The 22568-nt window shown below is 41.2% G+C and overlaps 1 protein-coding gene across 1 annotated transcript in view; it reads right to left on the reverse strand.

The window, feature by feature from the left end:
• PTPRG (protein tyrosine phosphatase receptor type G) overlaps positions 1 to 22568 on the reverse strand; it is a 209999-nt gene that overhangs the window by 22925 nt on the left and 164506 nt on the right. Inside the window, exons 11-21 of the mRNA XM_040628133.1 lie at positions 22093 to 22184; positions 14976 to 15072; positions 10317 to 10399; positions 9993 to 10127; positions 8859 to 8993; positions 6837 to 7009; positions 5191 to 5326; positions 4481 to 4627; positions 2495 to 2588; positions 1525 to 1601; positions 905 to 1033 (exon numbers count right to left, since the gene is read on the reverse strand). Coding sequence (XP_040484067.1) covers positions 905 to 1033; positions 1525 to 1601; positions 2495 to 2588; positions 4481 to 4627; positions 5191 to 5326; positions 6837 to 7009; positions 8859 to 8993; positions 9993 to 10127; positions 10317 to 10399; positions 14976 to 15072; positions 22093 to 22184 — 1298 coding nt within the window. The remainder of the gene's footprint in view (positions 1 to 904; positions 1034 to 1524; positions 1602 to 2494; positions 2589 to 4480; positions 4628 to 5190; positions 5327 to 6836; positions 7010 to 8858; positions 8994 to 9992; positions 10128 to 10316; positions 10400 to 14975; positions 15073 to 22092; positions 22185 to 22568) is intronic.

Genomic DNA, 22568 nt, shown 5'->3' on the forward strand with positions numbered 1-22568 from the left:
AGCACCTTTACATTGGAACAAAATAGCCTTTCTGTACCTCCTTCCCTGTAATGGATGTGCTCTGCCTATGGAATGGGGGAGAAAAAATGATACGTTATTAGTACTTTTGATATAAATGTGTTTTGGGAGAGGGCTGGGAAACCTTTCTCTGATGTGGGGGTGAGACGAATAGCATAGCAAAAAAATTAAAGGACAGGTCACTCAGGTTCAAATCCTGCCTCCAGTTATTTGTGTATATGCCCTTAGGCAAGTTACTTCCCTCAATTTTCTTAGCTATTAAATGAAATGATAATAGTCCCTGTGTCATAAAGTGGTGGAGAGGATTAAGTGAGTTAATTCATGTAAACACAGTTCCATACTTAAATGTTAGCTGCTATTTTGTTTTTCACGAGTGACACACGGAGACTGAGAGGTCAGGTTAAGGTCATATGTTAATGAGGTTACTCAAAGGCCCTTTTCCAAAACCTTCTGCCCTGCCACATACTGCATGAGAGAATCAAGTAAGGAGTGGAGAGGGACAGTAACTTTAAGAATACAAAAGGAACCTATTCAGACTTAAAGATAAGTCTAGATGGGGGGCGCCTGGGTGGCACAGCAGTTAAGCATCTGCCTTCGGCTCAGGGCGTGATCCCGGCGTTACGGGATCGAGCCCCACATCAGGCTCCTCCACTATGAGCCTGCTTCTTCCTCTCCCATTCCCCCTGCTTGTGTTCCCTCTCTCGCTGGCTGTCTCTATCTCTGTCGAATAAATAAATAAAATCTTAAAAAAAAAAAAAAAAAAAAGATAAGTCTAGATGCCCCTCCCTTGCACATACAGACAGTGGAGCCCTGTGGGAAGGTATCAAAATGATTTATGCTATGGCCTCACAGGCTCATTAATATATCGCAGATGTGCTTTGCTTACCAAGCTCTGGTTGTCTGGCAGCATGACAATGATCTGTGCGTTATGATCCCAAATCATTCGCCAGAAATCTTTCGTAGTATGTGGCAGAGGGTGCTGGGTTATAATAAATTCATTGCTCCTATAATAGCCCTTCAGTTAGGGAGATGGAAAAATCAGCAGTTAGAAACATTTTATTCTGACGTTGGTGGTAGTAAAACACGTTCCTGAGATAAGACAGCATTGTTCTGCCCCCACTTAAACCACTGAAAAAGGCAGTCCGTACATGTGCTAATTTTTAGATAAATACGCTAACACGTGCGGATCATTCCCTCTCCACGCACAAGTCCCTTTTAGTTGCCCCTGCTGCTTTTACTTCACAATTTCAACATTTATTCCAACACTAGATGGGTGAAATTAACAAGAAAATTAATTCCTTAACACACACTTTTCTTTAAGTATTTCTGTACCCCCGCTGACTAGGAGTCTTTTGTTAGAGGTCGCCAGATACAGAAATCGCTCTAATTTTTATATTACACATCGAGAAATTATTTGAAAAATGCAATCAGCTACATAGGTGGTATCTGCTCTTTAGCACCTTTTAGTTTAATTGAATTTGTTTATAATTAACTGTTGACTCTCACCATGATATAAGAAGCATTAATGTAATCTGTTCCTTTCATTCCAGGCAACGGTGCAAGACCCACTCGGGCACGCTCGGCTATGGTATGGAAAAAAAAACACAAAAACACCACATTTGCCTTATAACACACACAGAACCAATAATGCTTCCTGAGGTTCACTTGGTGAGTAATCTATTTCCCTGGCTCCCCTTTCATTTTAAAACTCACCTATATTTTTAACTGAGCTAAAGTGTCAGCTAAGGCAGAATGTAAATGGAATTTTGCTGCACATTCCCAGAAGGGTAGAGGCATTACAGGAATAAAATCTTACTGTGAGAGAGGTTTTCACAGCAGATCACGAAGAGAACACTCTGTGCAGAGATGACAGAGGATTTCAGATAATTTTTGGCCCTGCTTGGATATTCTTACAATTATACCAACACATTGTACTTTTGCTCTTTTGCCATTCCCTTACCCATATTTTTCTCCCTGTAACGTGCTTAGAAAATGGTGGCCTTTGTCAGTAAAGAGACTCTCTCCGGTGACCACCCATGCTTGTGTCTACAGCTCACTCAGTACCCTCTGCTAGGTCCCGAGTTATTTATACAAAGGTTCCCATCTACCCCCAGTGCCTTGATCTCAACACCAGAATAATGGAATAATGCATTCCAGTTGTACAGATTAATCAGAGACTCTTCAGTGTTCTAGGGGTATTAATGCCACAGTGATCATGGCTTTATTTTTTTTTTAAGTTAAAATGTAGAAGTACCATAATTCTTGAATTTCGGGGTGAACGGAAGCTAGACTTCATGTCACACTGACACAACAGTTTGCTGGCACAGACAACCCCCCTCCTAGTTTGATCAAACTGCCTTCATCCGCCTGGCCTAACTATTCCCCTTGGTAGTCGCGGCCTCCTTACATAATACATAAAATTCAATGAAAAAATACTAACACACTCTATCAAGTCAAACTGATTTTAAGATCTTACACGGCACGACTGAAGAGTTTCGGTTCTTTTCTTTGTTACACTCTTTCTGAGCACTAAAGCACTCCACATACTTGGCATTACATTGTGTGACCAGCTGAAAGAAAAGCAACATTTTAGTTTTCATTCATTCACTAACCTTATTGTGATAATCGTTTTGTAATAGATGCAAGAATCAAGTCATTACTTTCTATACCTTAAATTGATACAATGTTACATATCAGTTACATCTCAGTAAAGCTGGGAAATAACAAAACAAAGTTATAATTGATAGCATTTGCTTGATCTGGCAAAAAAAAAAAAAAAAAAAAAAAAAAAGCCAGTCAGTAACTGGATTACTAAAGAGCAAAAACATTTTTCTATCCCAAAGAATATATTTTTGTGTTTCAGTAGTGGTTATTTCTGTCCCACTACTGTGGTTATGTGTAAGCTTGTCTTATTTCTATCAGGCCGTAGGCTTCAGGCAACAGGTTCAATGTGGGCAGCAGATATTTTTTTGAATTGGTCTGGACTTTTCTGTTGAAAATGTCACTACTTTTTGGCATTTGTCTTCCGTAACTTCTCACAGGCACATGAGTCAGGTGGGGCTACACTAGAAAAGACTGCTTTATTGTCACAGGAGCTAAGCGTACTTTCTTGACCATAACTGACTAGGTTCTCAGTACCTTTCTGTTGAACTAAACTAAACATTGTTCTAAGGCCACTCTAAGTAGCCCAGTAGTTTGGTTATTCTTCCTCTTCTTATATAGCTTGGTCGAATCCTGTTTTGTTTGTTGTTTTTTTAGCAGGGAGAGGGTCCATTTTAACATGAGGGAACGACCTCCTCTGAACGCTTTACTACTGCTGTCCAGGGCCCTGGGTGTAGTTTTCAAGTTTCGGATCCTCGTTTTTTTTCCTTTTACTTAAGTTCTAAGTGGTTAGTGCTTACCAAAGAACCAATTACCAGGTTTCCAATGGAATGAAGAGATTTCTCTTAAAAAATTCATCAAAATATGTGGAAACAAATATTGCAGAAATAGAAAAGGCAGAATTTAAGAAACGGTGGGTACTTAACTTTTTTTAAGAATTAATTTTACATACTTAAAATGAGATACGATGTCCTCATTATTAATTACCTCAATGGTTTTTCGAATAGTTAGGAGAGCTAGAAATTTAAGATCGCTATGGAACGAAAAACAGATTAATTTTGCTCGTTAATTTGCTTGGCAGTCTCAATGATTCAAATGATGGTTTCACAATCTATGGAAAGTTTTACCGTGAAAAGTACAACTGCACAAATTCACCTCATTCTTTCTATCTTGATACAAAATGAGAAATTACGTATGGAATAATAAAAAAAAATTTAAAAGACTAATGAGAGACTAGTTAGTAATGGGAGGAAAGTATTTGAAGGTTAGGATAAAGGACTGAGTTCTTACTGGTCTTAATCAATTACTTTAATGTCCTTATAGTCTTTTTTTTTTTTTTAACCTTTCCCTCAGTTAATTCCATATAAAGCTTAACTGGCTTTAAACTCCTTCATGCCCTTATCCAAGCAAAAGAAGAATCCTTTTGGGGAAAGGTAGCTTCTCTCTGGTATTCCTTAGTAACTCTCTTTTAGTTTCTACATTATAGTCTTTCGAGTAGCTTATTAGTTAACATACTGTCCTAAAAATAAATCATTCTTAAGGATAAGATACGTTAGTTCAGAAAAAATACAGAGGCTATTTTTGGACTTATAATTAGGTCACTGTGGCCCGGGGGCCGATGGTGTTTACATTCAGATGAAGCCCTAAGTGGCTCAGAAGGAAATACAGCACCGTGCTCTCTACGTGAATCCCAACAGTTCATACACAGGTTGAAACTTACTTTATTTTCTTCTCGTTACATGTGAAGAATGGAAACGGTACTTCCTTTCAGTCTGTCCATTCATGCCAAAAAGATAGGACCCCCAAACTCAAGCCATTTCTTTACTCCTTTTTTACCCCAGAGGTTTATTCAGAGAACTACCTTGAATTGCTTCTCCAGCCGTGTCTTTCCTCCGACTCCTGGTATCAGGATGCTGTTGACATAGCTGTGCAGCTGATTAGAAGATACTTCAGTCTCCTTTCCTAGAATGGCTTCCAACAAGGCATCGTGGATGAAAATGTACTGCTCCTACAAGGGACGGAATGAGGAGAGCGGCTGAGGGGGTAGCCACCTCTCTCCGCGTCATGAAACCGACCTCAGATCAACTCTTCCCGCAGCGACTCCCCCGTGCACCCCTTCAAGCATTTACAGCGAGGTGGCTTGCTCTGACACTGACTGGTTTATCCCTCCTAACTTACTTTAGGGTCAGGACCGTGTTTCCCATACCATGCCCCCAACAGTAGGTTCAGTGCGGCAAGGCCGGGGAGACACGTGTCGAACGGAGGCCGTTAGAAGCATTCTACTTCTGAGGCCCAACGACACGTTGAATTCCCCACAGCGTCAAGCACAGCACCAGACACGGCTGCACCTGCTTCCGAAGTGTGGGTGAATTACTGAGAAACCACAGGTAAGATCCACGCAGAAACGGAAAACTGGGAGGCAAAGACTAGGATCGTGGTCAGCGCAGCTTCTGATACAAACCTGGACATCCCTTCAGGCCCTACGAGAATGAATTTTCTCCTCAGTACCATTCGACTTGCATTGAAAGCACGCGCCAGAATCTCTCGAGCGCGCCCGCAGCCGCTCCTCACCTCAGTCTGGACGAGGTAGTTACGCTGTGTCCTGATATGCTTCAGGAACCCCAGGACGTTGACTGTGCTTTTGTCTTTGATCTGCTGCAGCATGCTGTCTATGACAATGTAGGTGCCTGTCCTGCCCACGCCGGCGCTGCAAGAGAGGGCGACACTCAGCTGCTACCGCGGACCGGAAAGATGACCATCTGGGTAGCGCATGAGCTTAGAAACCACCTGGTTGTTTAGATAACCGAGGAGAGTTGACACAGGTTATCCGTTGTGGACGGCATCCCAAAACTTCATTAGGACACTTCCCACGAGTCTTGAGGGGGAGCAAAGACAGCCTTTTTAGAAATACCACAGCAGCTGGAGTAAAATGTTGCATATGTATTTGCTTTCTCAGCCCCACTTGCGGCTCAAGCCAAGCATGTAAGTCAGGGACGCCAGGGACGGAGAGCGGCCCTTCTTGGCAGAGCCATCCCCCCACCGGAACCCCGTGTGCCGAGGCCCCCGGTAGGGAGTTTGCGTCCTTGATGCCTAAGTTTGTGCCTGGTACTGGAGCTCCCATTATCCTTTCAGTAAGTCCCCTTTCTGCGCCCCTCCCTAGTCTGTTCAGTATTAACAAACTTCCCAGCTAAAGGGTGGCTTCCTTCAGTCAGCCCAGTATGGAATCAGAATAGGACGCCTGCAAAATCTGGCCTCTTCTATTCACACTTCCTCATTGTTAAAACACAAAACCAAAACAGAAAAACAACAGTCAGGAAGATGGTAGTTCTGCCGTACTGATGAACAAGAATCCCCCAACAGGTTCCCACCTCACACGGCTACTCCATGGATACCCCGGCTAGTTGACAGACTTTCATGTCTATTTTAGCGATTCCTCAATGGGTTTGCAAAAAAATGTACTTTTCATGAGGCTTTAAGCAGGAGATGGGTTCCAACATCTGCCAACGACTTGCTTTGTGATCACATGTTATGAACAGCAGCCCAGAAAAAACGCTTAGAAAATGCCACGCAGCTCTGGGACATAGCTCACAGGAGAGCGAGCATCTATTTGAATACCGAAGTGAAAAAAAAAAAAGCCAAGAATGCAATTACAAATGAAAGATAATAAAAGTACTTTTAAACCACGTACTAAAGTTGTTTAAGGTAGTTAAGAAGGGAAAAAAGGCTTTCCCAGTGCTTTGAAAAAGGTCCTTCTTAGAGTATGGATCAACTAAAAAAATTAAAAATCTTTGCACTCCTACAATAAACTTTATTATTTGGAGGAGCCCTTTACAGAAAACCCATATGCAAAGCCTCAAACGCTCCAGTGCAGAAAGCCCTGAACTTGTGTTTAAGGTCAGACTTCTGTGTAATAGGAGTAGCTTCCAGATTCCCTATAAACAATTGGGGATTTTATTAATAATAGATGTTATAAAAACTGGAGATTCATTCTCCAAGAGCAGATTTTGTTGTAGCCCCTGAAATAGCGGATGATTTCTGAACGTTCTGAGAATGCAGTGATTTTACAGAACCCCAACAGGCCGTACTGGTCCCAGTTTTCAGCGGGAGACTCCGTTTCTAAATCAGACAGAGCAGGGCCCCAGCAGTCCACATCCCCCACTCTGCCCACTTCAGATGTTGGCTCCCAGGCACAAGAAGGAGAAAGATGCTGGCCCCACCTGCAGTGCACCAACACAGGGCCCATTTCTGGCATCCGGGCTGCCGAGGATCTCCTCACGAAGGTCAGGACCGGGAGGGCGTACTCAGGAACCCCCATGTCAGGCCACTGAGTGTAGTGATACTGGATCACAACCCGTTCGTTCTGACGACCCTTGGGATTGCCCTTCTGACCCTGGGAGAAAGGCGGAGAGAGAGGTCTTTAAGCAGACAGTGGGCATTCTGGATTAAAAAAAAAAAAAAAAAAGAACGTAGGAAACACGACCTTCCACTTCATGTGCCCTAAGTGAATGTTCCTGGCTAGGTACTTCCCCCTTGGTGGCCCTCTCATGCCAGGAGTGGAGATATCGTCTAGCTGGATGTGAAGTACCAGTGGTTTAAGATGTGGAACCATCTCAAGCACTTTGTAATTTGCCTAGACAGCCTCCGTGTTCTGACTTCCTGCCCCGACTCCAGAAGGCCGTGGTCCTTTGCTCTCAGGTATCTGACTGTGGGCCCTGACTCCCATCCTTTCTCTGCTGCCTGGGTCAGACCTTCAGGAGCGTGCGTGCTGGCTGCTGCTGTGCGTCCTCCAGGAGGTGATTCTCAATCTCCAGCGTCAATAATAAATTCAGAAATTCAGAAATGAAATTTTCAGAGTACTTGTCCTGTAAGTGGCTGAGCTTTTTACATTTTAACCATTCTGGATGAAAAATTTCCCCCAATAGGAAACTTGCTATTGTAGGTTTTTCTTATAACCAATTAACCAATGAACTTATAAACATCTGAAAATTTCAACTTTTTTTTTCGATGACTCTAGGTCATTAATCAGCTAGAGCACGTAAGGTGTTCGGCCCTGGGCTGAAGAACCCTGATGGCTCTGATATCCAAACTCTTCCGTTAACTCTCATTTTCCTGTTTCTTCCTCTTTTTCAGTTACTACTTTTTCCTCTTGCATAAAACCCCTTAAAGTTCCTATATGACCTCTGTGCTCCAACTTGAGTGGTTTGTAAGGTAAGTGGGCAATGTTTAAATACCTGAAGGGTTCAATGGGCTTTATACACATAAGCTGGTCATCGGTTACTTTAAGCCAGCTAACGGCTCTATTAGAACAGAAATACAGTGCTACTTGACTTTTATATACTTCTGCCATTCTCAGAAGAAAACTAAACATAGAAGAAGACTGTTAACCTTGGATCACAGATGGGTTTTGAAGCCAACGAAATTATATATAAAAATTTGAATAAATGTTAATTCTTCTGGGGCGGGGTGGGGGGGAGCTGTAGTTTTATCACATTCTCAAAGATGGCCAAGACTTAAAAAAAATATATATATATACCCATTGCTACAAACAACTGCCATTCCTAAGTCTCTCTAGAGCAATTACTTTATATTTTCTTAATGAACATCTACCTAGAGCTCCTAGTAATGCTGTCATGGTCCATGAATCTTGATGGAACAGATTTTGAACAATAGAAACCGAGATAACTTGGAAGCAGCATTTTCCACAAGGTGTGGAAATTGGATGTTAACAGGTTTATAGGAAAGGGTAATGTTGAGTTGTATTAGGACACACTAGGCAAAAAAACTGAATGCATATTATGTAGCCTTCATTTTCCATACTTATTAAATAGCAGAATCTCCTTTTTGCAAGCATCTTGCAGGGTTAGCATTCCTTGGAACATGGTTTGGGAAAATAACGCTTGAAAACTGTCAGAAGGTTGCTACTGAAAAGCTAAATCCACAAACAGATGCTGTTCTAGTTGCTGGTCACCGAGACCTAGAACTACCCTTTTTTTTTTTTTAAATGAAGCCTTTACAAGGAGATTAAAGAATTTAATCAGGCCAGTTAAATTCTATTATGTGCTCTGCCAGTATCTTCCACAGCATACATTGATGTCAATCAAAGGAGCTGTGAAAAAATGTTTTTTAAAAATACTTTTTTAAAGCCAAGTTGGTTCTGAGAATTGGCCTTGGTTGTACAGTAATTTTCATACAAGTTTAAAGAGAGATGCCCTGGCAGCCCACCCATATTCCTTCAATACCTTTTTCACTTTTGTATTTCTGACTGAAAAACGACGAACAGTGTAGCAGGCATGTACTTTTGTGCTCTTCAGTGTGACAATAATGTTTCCATACTCCTCACTATTCTCTGTTGGCCAATACTGATCACATTTTCGCTGCAAAAAGGAAAAAGTTGTCAGTTCCAACGGCAATTGATGCCACAATTGTACTGTTGGTAACGTGATTTCCAGCGTGTTTAGAACAGGTAGTACCATCATATAGTTGAACCGAAAAAGAAACACATGGCCTGATGGCTTAGAGGTGGACATGCCTCTGAAGAGGTTAATCTTGGGACACCTTTGGGCAAGATCGCTTGTGAAACGGGTCTCGTATTCATGACCACCTTTCAACAGACAACGTACTTTAAAGAGGGCCTCAGAAAGAAACCTGTATTTGGCCCGTAAGAAATACGGCTGGCTACGTGAGGAGGCTGGGCTGCCTTCCGAGTTGCAAGAGAGTCTCGTTACAGTGAAAACCTTCATTTTACCACTTGGGTCACCAAAGGTGACACAGGGACTCCACAGTCAAGGTGAAGCTGTAGCATTCCGAGCAATGAATTTGAGCCTTAGCCTTTTACTCCAGGCTAAATCCGCATCATAGAATGTAAACTCCTAATCTGTTAACTCTAAAATATTAATCGTCTTAAAAAAAGGTTCTCTTAATGATGGTCAAGGTGTTTTCAACAGTGTTTCCGCACCCCCCACCCAAACTATCAGTAGTTCCCCCACTACACTATGTTTCTTCCAACTTCCCTATTGTGCTTTCTGTCCTGTCTCTTAGAAGGTCCTTCTGTAACTCCTCCCTCCTCCCTCCTTGTTCACAGCTCACCTCACGTATTAGCTCCTTTACAAAATCTCAGACCTGGAGGATGTATCCATCCCTTTACAGCATCCCCATTCAAACACTCTATTCATCCCCCTTGCCACATTTAATTCCGACTTGTAAGCGCTCAGCTCTTTCCCACCAGACCACAAGCGAGGTAGGGACAAGAGAGGAAGCTTTTCATCTCCTTAACTCTTTATACCTGGTCAAGTTCCCACCCTACAGCAGGTGCTCCATAAAGAGGTTTTGAATGAAGGTACATGATTTAAGATATTAAGCCAAGAGGCTCTTACTCTTCCTTTTTCCACAAGGTTCGTAATCATGATAATGATTCCAGTGTTTTGTTCCCAAATCATCCTCCAGAAATCTTCAAACGTAGACTTTAAAGGTCCCTGGGTGGCGATATAGGCTTTCGCTTTGTTGTAACCCTTCAAAGATGATACAGCACAAAGTAAGTTGAAAGCAATGCCACAGACCAGTTAATAATTCAAGTGCCTTCCACATTGAAGAGGCTGTGTTTTTAGGAAAAGCTCTGTGCAGTATTAAAACACGTTCAACAGTCTCTGTGGCACTCTTCGACAATGCGAAACAGGTTTATAAAAACATTTCTGACTTACATCGACATAGTTTGCATTAATGTAGTCGCTGTGCTTAGAGTCTTTTCCTGGTAAAGGTCTTAACTTCACCCTACTGTGATCATCTATAGAGGATAAAAAAAAAAAAAAAGCAAAAACAAATGTGTAATTCAAACACTGCCAGCATTCTAAAGCAGAAAACAAGGCAAATAGGCAATGTGGCATCTCCCAGAGTGCCCCAAGAAAACTTTTGTCAGAACAAGAGCTAAAAATTCAAAGATACAGCAATGAAACCCATCTTAAAAACACAGGGACGTTTCTACATCATGCTCGGATGTGGGAATGCCGGAGAAATGCTAAATGAAGTCCTTATTAGTTCACGTAAAATGATCTCAGGTTGCAACCCTACAAAGTGTCCTTGTCCTGGATTTTAAAACCAAGGCCTTTGATTACCTATGGCTGTGTCTCTTTTCCATTAATACAAATGTACAAAGGTGACTGTTATATTAGGTTCAGAACAACACCTATTTGTTGAACATCTATTTTCGGGAGACTACTTTGCTAAATTCAGTTAGACTCCCTGCTACCCCAGTAGAACCTAAGTAACTGAAACCAGAGCTGTTCCTGAGAGTAATCTCATTGCAGGACTCTGGTAGGAATCTGGTCAATGACCAGATTTTAGGATCCACATAACCTCAGCTTATGATCACAAAAGGGGGAGTGGGATATAGGCCTCTTGTTGCCCAGCAAAGTGAGCTTGAATTTTTAGGACAGCAAATGAAATAAAAAGAAGTGAAGGTCACAATTTTATTTTCTCTAGCTAGGAACAGAATGGGCAAAAGTAAATGTACATTTCTGCTTATAATCATAAAAGGCCAGTTCAAGGAGAAGTCCAATGAGTGGTTTAGCCTAGACATTAATGACCTCAGACTATTTCTCAAGCACTTTTTGAAAGCCCTCTCCCTTCTTGTGACTGTGAATTGCGTTTGTTGTTCTGACAAACTCTCAGACTATACTTGCTATGCAGAGGGGCCACCTGCTAGAAATAGGCTCCAAATGACAATTTTCCTCCAAGTTATCTGAATACAAACCACTATGCCTTAGCTCAGTAGCACTATAATGCCTATTATTTTTCAGATTGACAAATAAGAATACATTTTCAAGTTGCAAAATTCATATTTAATCCAAAAGGTAGCAGCCTCTCTAAATAGATCAATACAGGAGGTGGTCCGGTAGCACCCATATATACTTGGAAGTTGTAATGGCTGTGTGAGAGAAGGAGACATTTTGTTGCCTGCACAGTAAGTTGTTTCAAGACATCTCCATCCCAATTTTTGCTATTCTAAGCCCTTAATATGGGGGTAGACCAAGATGACGGGTGATAATGCCCAGAATCTGACCAGGTGTCATGAACACCAGAATCCAACTTTCTGAACTTAGGAAAATAAAACCACATCTCATCTGAATTTGTGACAGTGAAACCATAAATGATGTGGTGAGAGTACAACCATATCAAACCACAGATGGTACACTTTCCAGGCAACACCATGACCCTTGGGCGTATCACGCAGACGCTGCTTTGATTTCCTCCCTCTTTTTTACCACATACTTTCAGCCAAGCACTGAGGTCACCAAAGTAAGGACTGCCACGGTGGAGAGAATGCTATGTGTGGATATACTCAAGGAACACATGTGTATGTATCCCTGCCTGACTTACATGGTTAGAAATGAGGTATATAGATGGACACATCCTTATATAATCTCAGCAAGGTGAGCCTTGACTGATTTGGCCAACAAATACTGTCAGAGTCCATCCATTCAAAGACTGGAGAGAAAAGTAAAGTTTGACTCTTCCTCGTTCCATTTGTTACCTCTTCATTCTCTCACATAAGTGGAACCAATACTCTTATTCAAAAATGACTTGTGGTCCTTTTAAAACTTTAGAGTTAGTAGTAAAACTCTATTAGTAGGTGACATTATCTTGTATATAAAAATTCTAAGGAATCCACAGAAAATAATTATTAGAATAAATGAGTTCAGCCAAGGTTGTAGGATACATGATCAATGTTAAAAAAAAAAAAAAAACAATTGTATTTCTATACACAATGGAAGATCTCAAAATTAAGTAAACAATTCCATTTACCATAGCATCAAAAAGAATGCTTAAATTCAACCAAAGAAGTGTAACACAATGCAAACTATAAAACATCATTTAAAGAAATAAAAGATGACCTCATAAATGTGGGAAGACATCCCATCTTCATGGATGGAAGACAGTACTGTTAAGATTAATCCACAGAGTCAATGCAGTGCCTATCAAAATCCCAGCTACATCTTTTGCAGTAATAGAAAAGTTGATCCTAAAACTGATAAGGAAACACAAGGGGCCCAGAATAACCAAAACAATCTTGAAAAAGAAGAACAAAGTTGGAGCATTCACAGTTTCCAGAGTTCAAAATATACTACAAAGCTATACTCTGTCATTAAGATGAAGCAATACTGGTCTAAGGATAGACCTATAGATCAATGGAAGAGAACTGAGAGTCTAGAAATAAACCCTGACATTCGTGGTCAGTTGATTTTCAATAAGGGCACTAAGACAATTCAGTGGGGGAAAGAAGAGTCTTTTCTACAAATAGTGTAGGACAACTGGCTATCAACAGGCAAAAGAATACACTTCGACTCTGCCTCACATATATAAGAGTTATTTGGATAAAAGACCTAAATGTAAAAGCTAAAACCATAAAACTCTGACAAAAACAAAGGTGTAAATCTTCATGATCTTGGATTACGCAGTGGTTTCTTAGATACGACACCAAAACCACAGGCAACAAAAGAAAAATTATGTTTCACCAAAATTAAAATAATTTATGCTTCAAAGGACACCATCAAGAAAGTGAGAAGACCATGCACAGAATGGGAGAAAATATTTGTCAAATGTTTATCTGTATAAGGGATTCGTTTCCAGAATGTATAAAGAACTCCTACAACTCAGCAACAAAAAGATAAGTAATCTCATTTAAAAATGGGCAAAGAATCTGAATAGTTATTTTCCCAAAGAAGATCTACAAATGGCCAATAAATACATGAAAAGATGCTCAACATTACTAATCATTAGTGAAATGCAAATTAAAATGGCAATGAGATACCACTTCACACCCATTAGCAAAGCTATTTTATATATATATATATATATGTCTATCTATAGAGGTAGATATATAAAAGTAACAAGTGTTGATGAGAATATGGACACTGGGACTCTCATATATTGCTCGCGGGAATGTAAAACAGTGCAGCCACTTTGGAAAACAGTATGGCAGTTCTTCAAAATGTTAAACATAGAGTTACCATATGACCTAGCTATTCTATTCCCAAGTATATATCCAAGAGAATTGAAAATATATGTCTGCACAAATGTTCATAGCAGCATTATTCATAATAGCCAAAAAGTAGAAACAACCCAAATGTCCATCAAATGATGAATGAATAAACACAATGTGGCATATCCATACTGTGGAGTATTTTTCAGCCATAAAAAGGAATGAAATACCGCTCTAAGAGACGACATGGATGCATCTTGAAAACATCATGCTAAGTGGAACAGACCCAGACACAAAAGGCCACATAGTCTAGGATTCCATTTATATGAAATGTTCAGAATAGGCAAATACATAGAAATAGAAAAGTAAGTGGTTTCTAGGGGTTAGGGAAAAGGAGGAATTGGGAATGACTGCTAATGGGTATGGGGTTTCTTGTTGGGGTGCTGAAAATGTTCTAAAATTAGGTAGTGGTGATGGTTGTACAACTGCAAATATACTAAAAAACACTGCAATTCAGTTTATATTTAAATTCCCATTTAAATATAAATTAACTTTAAATGGGTGAATTTCATATGGTATGTGATTTTTATCTCACTAAAGCATTATAAAAAGGTTTATCTACAGTAGCATTCAAATTTAAATGGTTCAATTTAATGCACTATAAAATTCTATGGAATGTGTTCCTTACTGTAGTGTATGCTAACCATAAACATGTGTGCCTCTGCCTTTAGTATCAAAGCATATATTATCTGCCAGTGACCCAAACCCCCAGTGTCTATAAGAAGCAGCACTATAGCCAGAAGAAGACTGTGTTCCTAGAGTATTCCCGTAAGGTTCTATAAGAAGAATGCTTACTTGTTTGCTTCCCAAACGCCAGAGTACTCCAGACCTTGGAAAGATGGTAGAAAGGACAAAATGCATGGGCCCCAAGGACTGGTGCCTCCATCCCTGAAGGTATAGCCCACTGAAGGTACACTACCTAGTCTTAGAAATTCAGTTTATTGATCCATTTTCAGTATTCTTTATTTTATTTAAAATCTTGGCTCTCCCCACTTAAAAGCAATGTCAAGAGAGCCACAGGACATTCAAACTTTGGTTCCCAGCGTCTGGTATGAAGCCACTTCACAAGAGAACCATGAAGCTCAGAACATTTCTTCCAACCACCTTATTCTTAGGTAGAGACCTGACAGCTTAATGAAAGACTCAGGGGGCTGTAAATGTCCCCACTTCTTCCTATCCACTGTTGAAGATGGGCTAACGAGAGGTTAACTGGTGAGTGTAATTCTCTCTTGGCATTCCTGATTGCTTGGCTTTCTGCTCATCCCCAGCATGAAGATTTAATTTCCTCACAGTTGAAGATAGTTTAAAGTTTATTACTTACATGCTAAAATGTTGATGTATCTGTTTTTGTGCTTGTTATCTGGATGATTGGAATGTTCTGCGGTGATGTTCATATCGGCAGTACAGCGCTGGACTTCCTGGTGAAAAAAAAAATCAAAATTTCAAAAATTTTAGACACACTTTCAATGTCTAGCAAGGGTGTAGGAAGAAAGGAACTATATATCCAAAAGCATGAAGTATTTACTTGCTCCCTAGCTGCGGCCTCCCCATTACCTCCCCAAACTCAACTTCAGAAATAATTGACATCTTCATGTAGGAAGGATGTGAAGAAGATAAAAGGATTTCCGTTTTTACTAATTCATCAATCATCTACTTCATTCCAGCCTGTGACCTAGGCATAGGGATTACAAAACATCGTATCTGTCTTTGAATATGTCACAGCCTGATGGGGTAGGAAAACATGCCAAGAGACAATGACAGTCAAATGTGGTTAATAGAAAAGAGTCCTCAAGAAACTGTGGTGGGAGCACAGAGGAAGGCTTCAGGAAGGTCATTTGAGTTTTAAAGGATGAACAAGAATTTTCCAGGCAAGAGTAGAATCTCCGCCATCATTTGCAATATGCTTATAGACCATATAGTTCCTTTTATAACTATCAGTGCAAGTTGATTACACTCCGTCCGGAAGTGACGCTACTGTATTAGCCCAGTGACCTGTCCTGTGTGGCCCAAATATATAGAGATTTGATGAATTATTTGTGAACTCCAGTTTCATTTAAATTCTCCTTTAGGAGGCAACTCTTCAGCTACCTTTGCCACGAATGTAAACATCATGCATTAGCGTAATACAAGGTTGCTGTAAAGTCAAATTTTTCTACGGTGTATGGTTCAAACCCAAGAAAGTACCGGAATTAACTAATAAGGGAAGTCATTAGCAGTGCACAGCTGCTACAAAGAGCAGGAGCAAGTGACAGAAAATTATCAGGAGAGAAATATTTTACACGTAACAGATGTAAGAGTTTAGGTGCATGTAGACTCCCCCCCCCCCCGCCAAGGAGGTGCATAGCAATTATGGATGCTTTCCATAACATTCACATTAGGAATAATGAAAACGAGGAACTGGTTGTCTTTTATATTCACAAAGTACTTCCCAGTGAGGGGTCCCTCTCTTCTCTCCATGGAGGAACCAACTCACTGTAATCAAATAATTTAAAGTCTAAAAACAAAGGGTCACAACCCATGCAAAGAGACCATACTCATGAACCCCTGATTCTTGGAAGTGGTATGTTCAATTTTTCATAATTGCAGACCTTCCCAGTTGTCCATTAAAAAAAGAAAGAAAAAAAAAAATCCACAGGTATTAATTCAACACACCTCTTGGGGAAAGTGTGTGTTTCACAATTCTTACTCTTGTTACGTTTACTAAATGTGATAAACTCTATTTTCTCTTCTAAAATGGTTTATAACCTATGGTTTCACAAATGTTGGTTTAAAGGGGTTTCAGGCTGCCTTTGGTTCTTTTTTCTAAAGTGAGATAAAGGGTAGGCATCACGTGATGAGTCTGATATCTTAACATCTCCAAAAACATAAGCAATGCTACCTCTACTCAAAGTACGTGGGGGTACTGGCCTTTTAGAATTGCCTTGAACGCCTGAGGCATACACCTTTGAATAGTTTCAGGGGCAGAAATCCTTTGAAAACAGATTTGTATTCTGGAAGACATTAATTCAATCTATACATAAATTCCTGAAATAAGTTGACATCCTTTTGTTTCTGGGTTTTGAAGGTCATACTTTGGCATACTGGTTGCTAAAGCATCTTGTGTTAAGAGATAATAGCTTTCCGTATTTTAGCTTGAGATTCACTTGGTTGATTGATTTTTTTTCCCTATTGTGTGGATCTGACCACCCCAGCTATGGACTGAGCTCAGGCCTCTATTATAATATAATGCAATTGACCAAGAGTCCTTGGGAGCAGCTGTCTGCACTGTTTAGAGCAGTCATTCAATATGGCCAATCAAACTCTTTGTTATCTAAAACCGTGGGTCTGATCTGTTGCCTCTATTTCACTTTTCCAATTATATGAATGACAGAAAACAAAGAATAGTCATAAATAATGTTAAATCTGATTTTATGAGAACCCGAGGGGTTTGCCTAAGGCCTCCTGATTTTGTCTTGTGGATAATAATGTCATCTGTAATTCCTTGCAGAACTGTTTGCCTCATTTAGATGCTGGTAATATCATCTAATCCTGGAGTGGCTTTTCCCCATCAGGACTGGCATTTCAAAGTTAATGTGATTTTAATAGGTGTTAAAACCCTTCGAAGTGACACTGGCTGATGGAGTGTGTGTAGCCAAGTTACCTATTCGGCAGTCTGATAAACAGTGTAAGATTTAAGTTTGTTCGTATTTTACCGTCCATATAACAGAGTTGGAATTCTCAAAATGGGTATCCTGAGTATCGACAGGCACAAAACCACAGAAAAAAAGCCAAGTGAAAACAAGAGATTTAACAATAAAGTAAAACTTAAACAAAAACACCGCAAGTTGGTATATTCAGCACTCTGGGAGACCGAGTAGGCGAGATCGCCCGCTGCCTGGGGTCAATGAGTTGAGAAGTTATCGACAAGGCACGTGGAGACCTACTGTCCTACCATTCTGTGGCTTGATGTGAAATCATGATGGAATAAAAAATACATCTGCAAATCTTTCAGATTTCTCAGCTTCCCAAAGAAGTTGAGAAGAACCCACTTAGGACCAGGTGACCCAGTGTTACAGCGAGTATATGGACACTTTCAGTGTGTGGGTTCAGGCAGCCTACAGCTGTGTTACGGGGACTGCGCTCCCAAAGGTGAGCACTTTAGGTCGTCACTATGGCCTGGTGCTCTGCCTCGTGGCTGACACACAGCTGGCCCTTGCTGGATACTGGTGACATGCCATCTTCCCGCTTCTGCTCAGGCTACCAACTGCAGCCACACCGAACGTCTTCAAATGCTGCTGCTTTGACCCTGTTACTCTCTTCCCCAGAAACCTCTAGTTAGAACCCAGATTCCCTAGCCAGGCTTTCAAGGTCCCACCCTATCTTCACCAGCTCCCTTCCCATTGCCAAACAGCTTTACTTCCATGCCCTTTGAAAAGGCCATAGGATTTCCTGCAGTGGGTCTGTAAAATACAATTATTTTTCATATACTACTGTGAATTCTGGCTAGCTGTCTCTTCACTCTTCATAAAAACCTCAACTATGGTTTTCTTCATGCTAAGGGTTTAAAAATGTTCTTAAGACATTTCAGACCCTAAGTGGCATTTTGTCACAGGGACTCAGAGTTCTTTTCTGCCATCTTGCAGGCTGCCATCTCATGCAGCATGACCCTCCCCCCTCCCTGGGGTCTGGTGACACCCTGTTATGTGTCGATGGCAACGATGGAACGCTGCATCTTGCATAAAGTGATTGTGGCCACGGATCCCTCGAGCACATGGGCTCAGGTGGACAAAGCTTTGTTCTCCTGATTTAAGACGAGCAACTGGCCCAAATTTGGCTCAGCTGGAGTTAGTTGTAAGCGAGGCGATTCCCCCAAAGGATCTTGTCAAGGGGGTTGGACCTCTGGCCTCGTCTCCGCACTCAGCCTTCCAACTTGTGACGCTCCTGACCGCTGCCTATTAATTCTATCGACCCACACGGCCTCGGAGCCCTCTCCTTTGGAAAGATAACGCTAGCACTGTGCCTTTGGAAGCCTCCTGGATGAGGACTGAGGAGGCCGGGGAAGAGTGAGGTTCAAGTCAGCTCAGGTAGCCAAGGAAACAGAGTCATCGAACGCCATCCTGAGACAAGGATTGATGTTATTTCCAGTGACTGCAGAATCTGCTAGAGGTATAATGTTGCCAGCTCTTACCAGTCTCCAAAATTTATCTGACAAGGACAAAACGCTGGCTGCATCACCTCTAGCCAAAGACTCAAAATTACCAGTGAATCGTTTTTCTCATTCTCCTCCAAGCAGCAAAGTTCTGAACATATGACAGCTATTCACCAATTTTCTTTTTTTTCACTTCCATCCAAGATTTTAAAACAGGATGGGGCAAATAGAAATTCTGGTGAAATAATCAAAATGTATAGAAGCCTTTCTTCTTCTTTGCCCTCCTCCGGAACTTTCTATCCGTATTGAGCACGTATTTTGCTTTGCCCACTCTGGTCTCCACCCCCCACCAGACTGAACTCCTTGAAGGCAAGGTCTCAAATTCAACTCTACACTTTGTATTATGTCCACAGAATAACAGGTACTCCGTCACTGTCAGATGAATTGCTTTTCTCAATTCTTAATGGCCACACATCAATTGTCAAATAGTATTTATAATTTTAAGATGAGTTCTTTGACTAACTTTAGGCCTCTATGCAGATGTTGTTTAAGATTTTTATAAGTCAGATTCTCAACTAGCTGGAAGGCTCTAGGCCATAAAGGTCATGGAGTGGGCTCTCAGTACTTTTAGTGGGTGGGGAGCTGTTTCCTCTCCTGCCCCCCCCTTTTTTTGCCAAGGCAATTGTTGGCTTGTCAGCTGCGTGATCAGTTTTAGACAATCATTGGTAATCTTGGTATTTTTTTCTCCTTCTGACTCCAGGTCACTACAGGACACCACTTTAATGAGAGCGTGGAGGGTCTCGAGGTTACACATGTGGGCTTGAGTCTGTTGGCCTGGTCTTAAAAACCTAACTTCTGTCATTTCAAAACGAAGTCAACCAAAGCCTCAGTTTTCCCATGGAGGAAGTTTCCTCATCTGTAAAACGGGAACCATAGACTAGCACCCCCTCGTGGGGTAGTTCCGAGGAACAAGTGAAATAATCCACGTGCCCTGCTAATAAGTAAATGCTGGCCACCCTTCTTGCACTTAAAAAGATCTGGAAATCTGGGGTTGACTTTACTACTCTCCTACCATAATGAGGGTTCTGTTTTGTTTTCCTTTCCTTTTTTTTTTTTTTAAAAGATTTTTACTTATTTTTAAGTGATCTCTATATCCATCGTGGGGCTCAAACCTACAACCCTAAGATCAAGAGTCACACGCTCCACCGACTGAGCTGGCCAGGCGCCCCAGTTTTGTTTTTCTTTAAATCGCACAAAAATCTCTTTTCCTGACCTTTTTTAATAGCCTATTCCTATCTTGTTTATAAAACAGCCTTAATAATTCCTTAAACAGCCTGCTACCAGTTATCCTTTTTAGCAGAGCTGCCGAAAACGAATACCACTACTGTTGTAAAATACTTCGAAATCTCCCTCAGTGAGAAGAGGACAGTATCTTAAGGACTTGTTCTGTTTCATTCCTCCCTTTACGTTGCTGCCTTATTGTTCTTTTCAGAAGACAGGACAGTCTTCCTATTCTGAATAGCTCTGACGTTCTACCTTCAGACCAGGAGGAACTGTGAAACGACAACCGCAGAACAAGGCCTCCCTTGTCCCTGCCCTCCTGCACCCCTCCCTTCACCACCAGCTAGTAAAACTTAAGCTATAAAAGTTCAATATAGGAGACAAAAGCTTCTAGCCACTTTTTTTTTTTTTTTTTTTAAGGATAGAAACAGGGTGCAGATGCCCAGAATTTGTTAACAGGCTTGATTTTGATGCAGCAAAGCCCATTTTAAGTCAGATCGAGTTTATAGAGGTGTAGCTGATTATTTTGAATAATTAAATGGTGTCAAAACCAGCTGTGATGAATAGCACCGGGGTCTCAAATCATAAATAACTGAGAAACTGGAGTTGCATTTGGTCATCCCGATCTAATTCTGTTCTCCAGAGGATAAATGTTTGTCCTGAATACCATCAACATTGTTAAATGCCTCAATATTCTTGCTCAGTCATCCAGCCAACAGTCAATTGAACTAAATCACTTCAACAGCACACACATTTGCTGTCCTCATGAATACAAAATGTTTGACTTTAAACCATGTTCTTCGTACTTGAATGGGCACCTCTTTTGGTAAGCATCTAATAGTCACATTAAATACCTGACATGTTTTTGTTTGTCCCATGATACATAGGACTTTGCCGAATAAATCAGAGGGTCCCTTCTCTCTCCCACCTCTGCTTTGGTTTGCTCAGAAAAACAAAAAACTAACAGAAAGACTTCCTTTCAAACCAGTTGTCAGAATTGCCTTTATGATGGCCTCTGGGGACTCTGAATTTGCACAGAGACGGGGGCTTTGGGTCCCGTGTTCATCTCTCCCTGTGCCTCCTTTCCATGACACCATTTAAGCCCTGAATCCCACTTTGTGAAAAGAGGTGGGCAGTTCAGCAGCACCATCGTCATTTCCATTTTAAAGGAAGAATGAGCGAGAGAAAGGCACCGACTCACCCACAAAGCTAGAAGACAGCTGAGCTGCCATGAAAACTTGGCCTCCTCGGCACAACTCTTGCTGCCAGAGATGTGCCTTAGTTAAGCGCCTCAGTGAAGAAAAGGGCAGTCTGTTTAATAGCTCCTCATTGACACCCTGTCACTGATGCACTGGCAGGGAACCCGGAGCTGGCAGGGCGGTGCGTGCTGCGCTCTACCTTGTTTCCTTTGCCACAGCTCTTAAAATCACACGGCTGTGTTCACGCACGTCTTCTCCCCAAGGATTAATCATCACGAAAACCACCATCATCCGCCTTTGCAGGGGCTTACCAGGTAACCCGGCACTCTCAAGGACGGGCATCATTCCCTTTTCCCAACTTTGGGATGTCAGTGACAGGCGTGCCATTTCTAAGAACGAGGAAGCTGGGCCATCGGAAAGGAAGTGACTGGTCCAAGGAGAAGGAAGCACACTGCCTCCCACAGAGCCAGCTCCCCGTTCCCCAGACTGCAGGTCTGCTGCCTTCTCTGCACTTTGTGCAGCCCAGACACACGGGCCCTACCACTGTCCCAGAGAGGATTACGATGAAGACAGAACCTGGGGGCTGGCCTCTCTTCCACCACTAAGTCTGTTCTTTTCTGGAAGCGCATGTGCAGGACATGGGCAACCCACCCCCTCTCACCTAGTCTTTTGGGGGAAAAGAAGTAGAAGTGTAAAGAAAAAAGAACACTCTCCAACTTTTTCCAGTATTTTTTTTTGTTATGCTTGAATGGATTCATTTCAAGTTTATAAAAATCCTTATAAAAGAAGAGTTGGGTTTCTGGAAATTAATTTCCAGTTTTGAAACATACCTCAAAATCCTCGGAGAACCCATGCTGGTTATTAGAATAGAGCTCACCAATGTGTTTAACAAACTGTTTGACAGGAATGGCTTCCATGTCATCTGTGGGGATAAAATGACATTCAGAGTCACACAGAATATACTTCAATAAAACAAGGGACACCGATAAGGGATTATTAAAGACAGACGTTTGACTTTTGTGGGGAGTGGAAGGACTGTATCACCCGAAGTAGATGTCCTTAAGAAAAGTCTCAGGATGTGTTCTACTTTTCTGTCTCACTAGGATTTTGAGTGCCTAGAAACTAGGTTAAATACAGTTGTTTTTTTTTTAAGTACCTAGGGAATTCATGTTTTTTTTTTAATATTCAAGGCAATTTACATAGTTAAATTACCACATCATACTAATAACTGAAAGTCTGAACTTCCTAAGGGTACCTATTTGTCAAGAAATTTTATCACAACCTAAGATTTTTTTTTTTTCAATTG

Source organism: Ursus maritimus, unplaced genomic scaffold (assembly GCF_017311325.1).
Source record: "Ursus maritimus isolate PB19 unplaced genomic scaffold, ASM1731132v1 scaffold_14, whole genome shotgun sequence".
NCBI classification, from domain to species: Eukaryota; Metazoa; Chordata; class Mammalia; order Carnivora; family Ursidae; genus Ursus; species Ursus maritimus.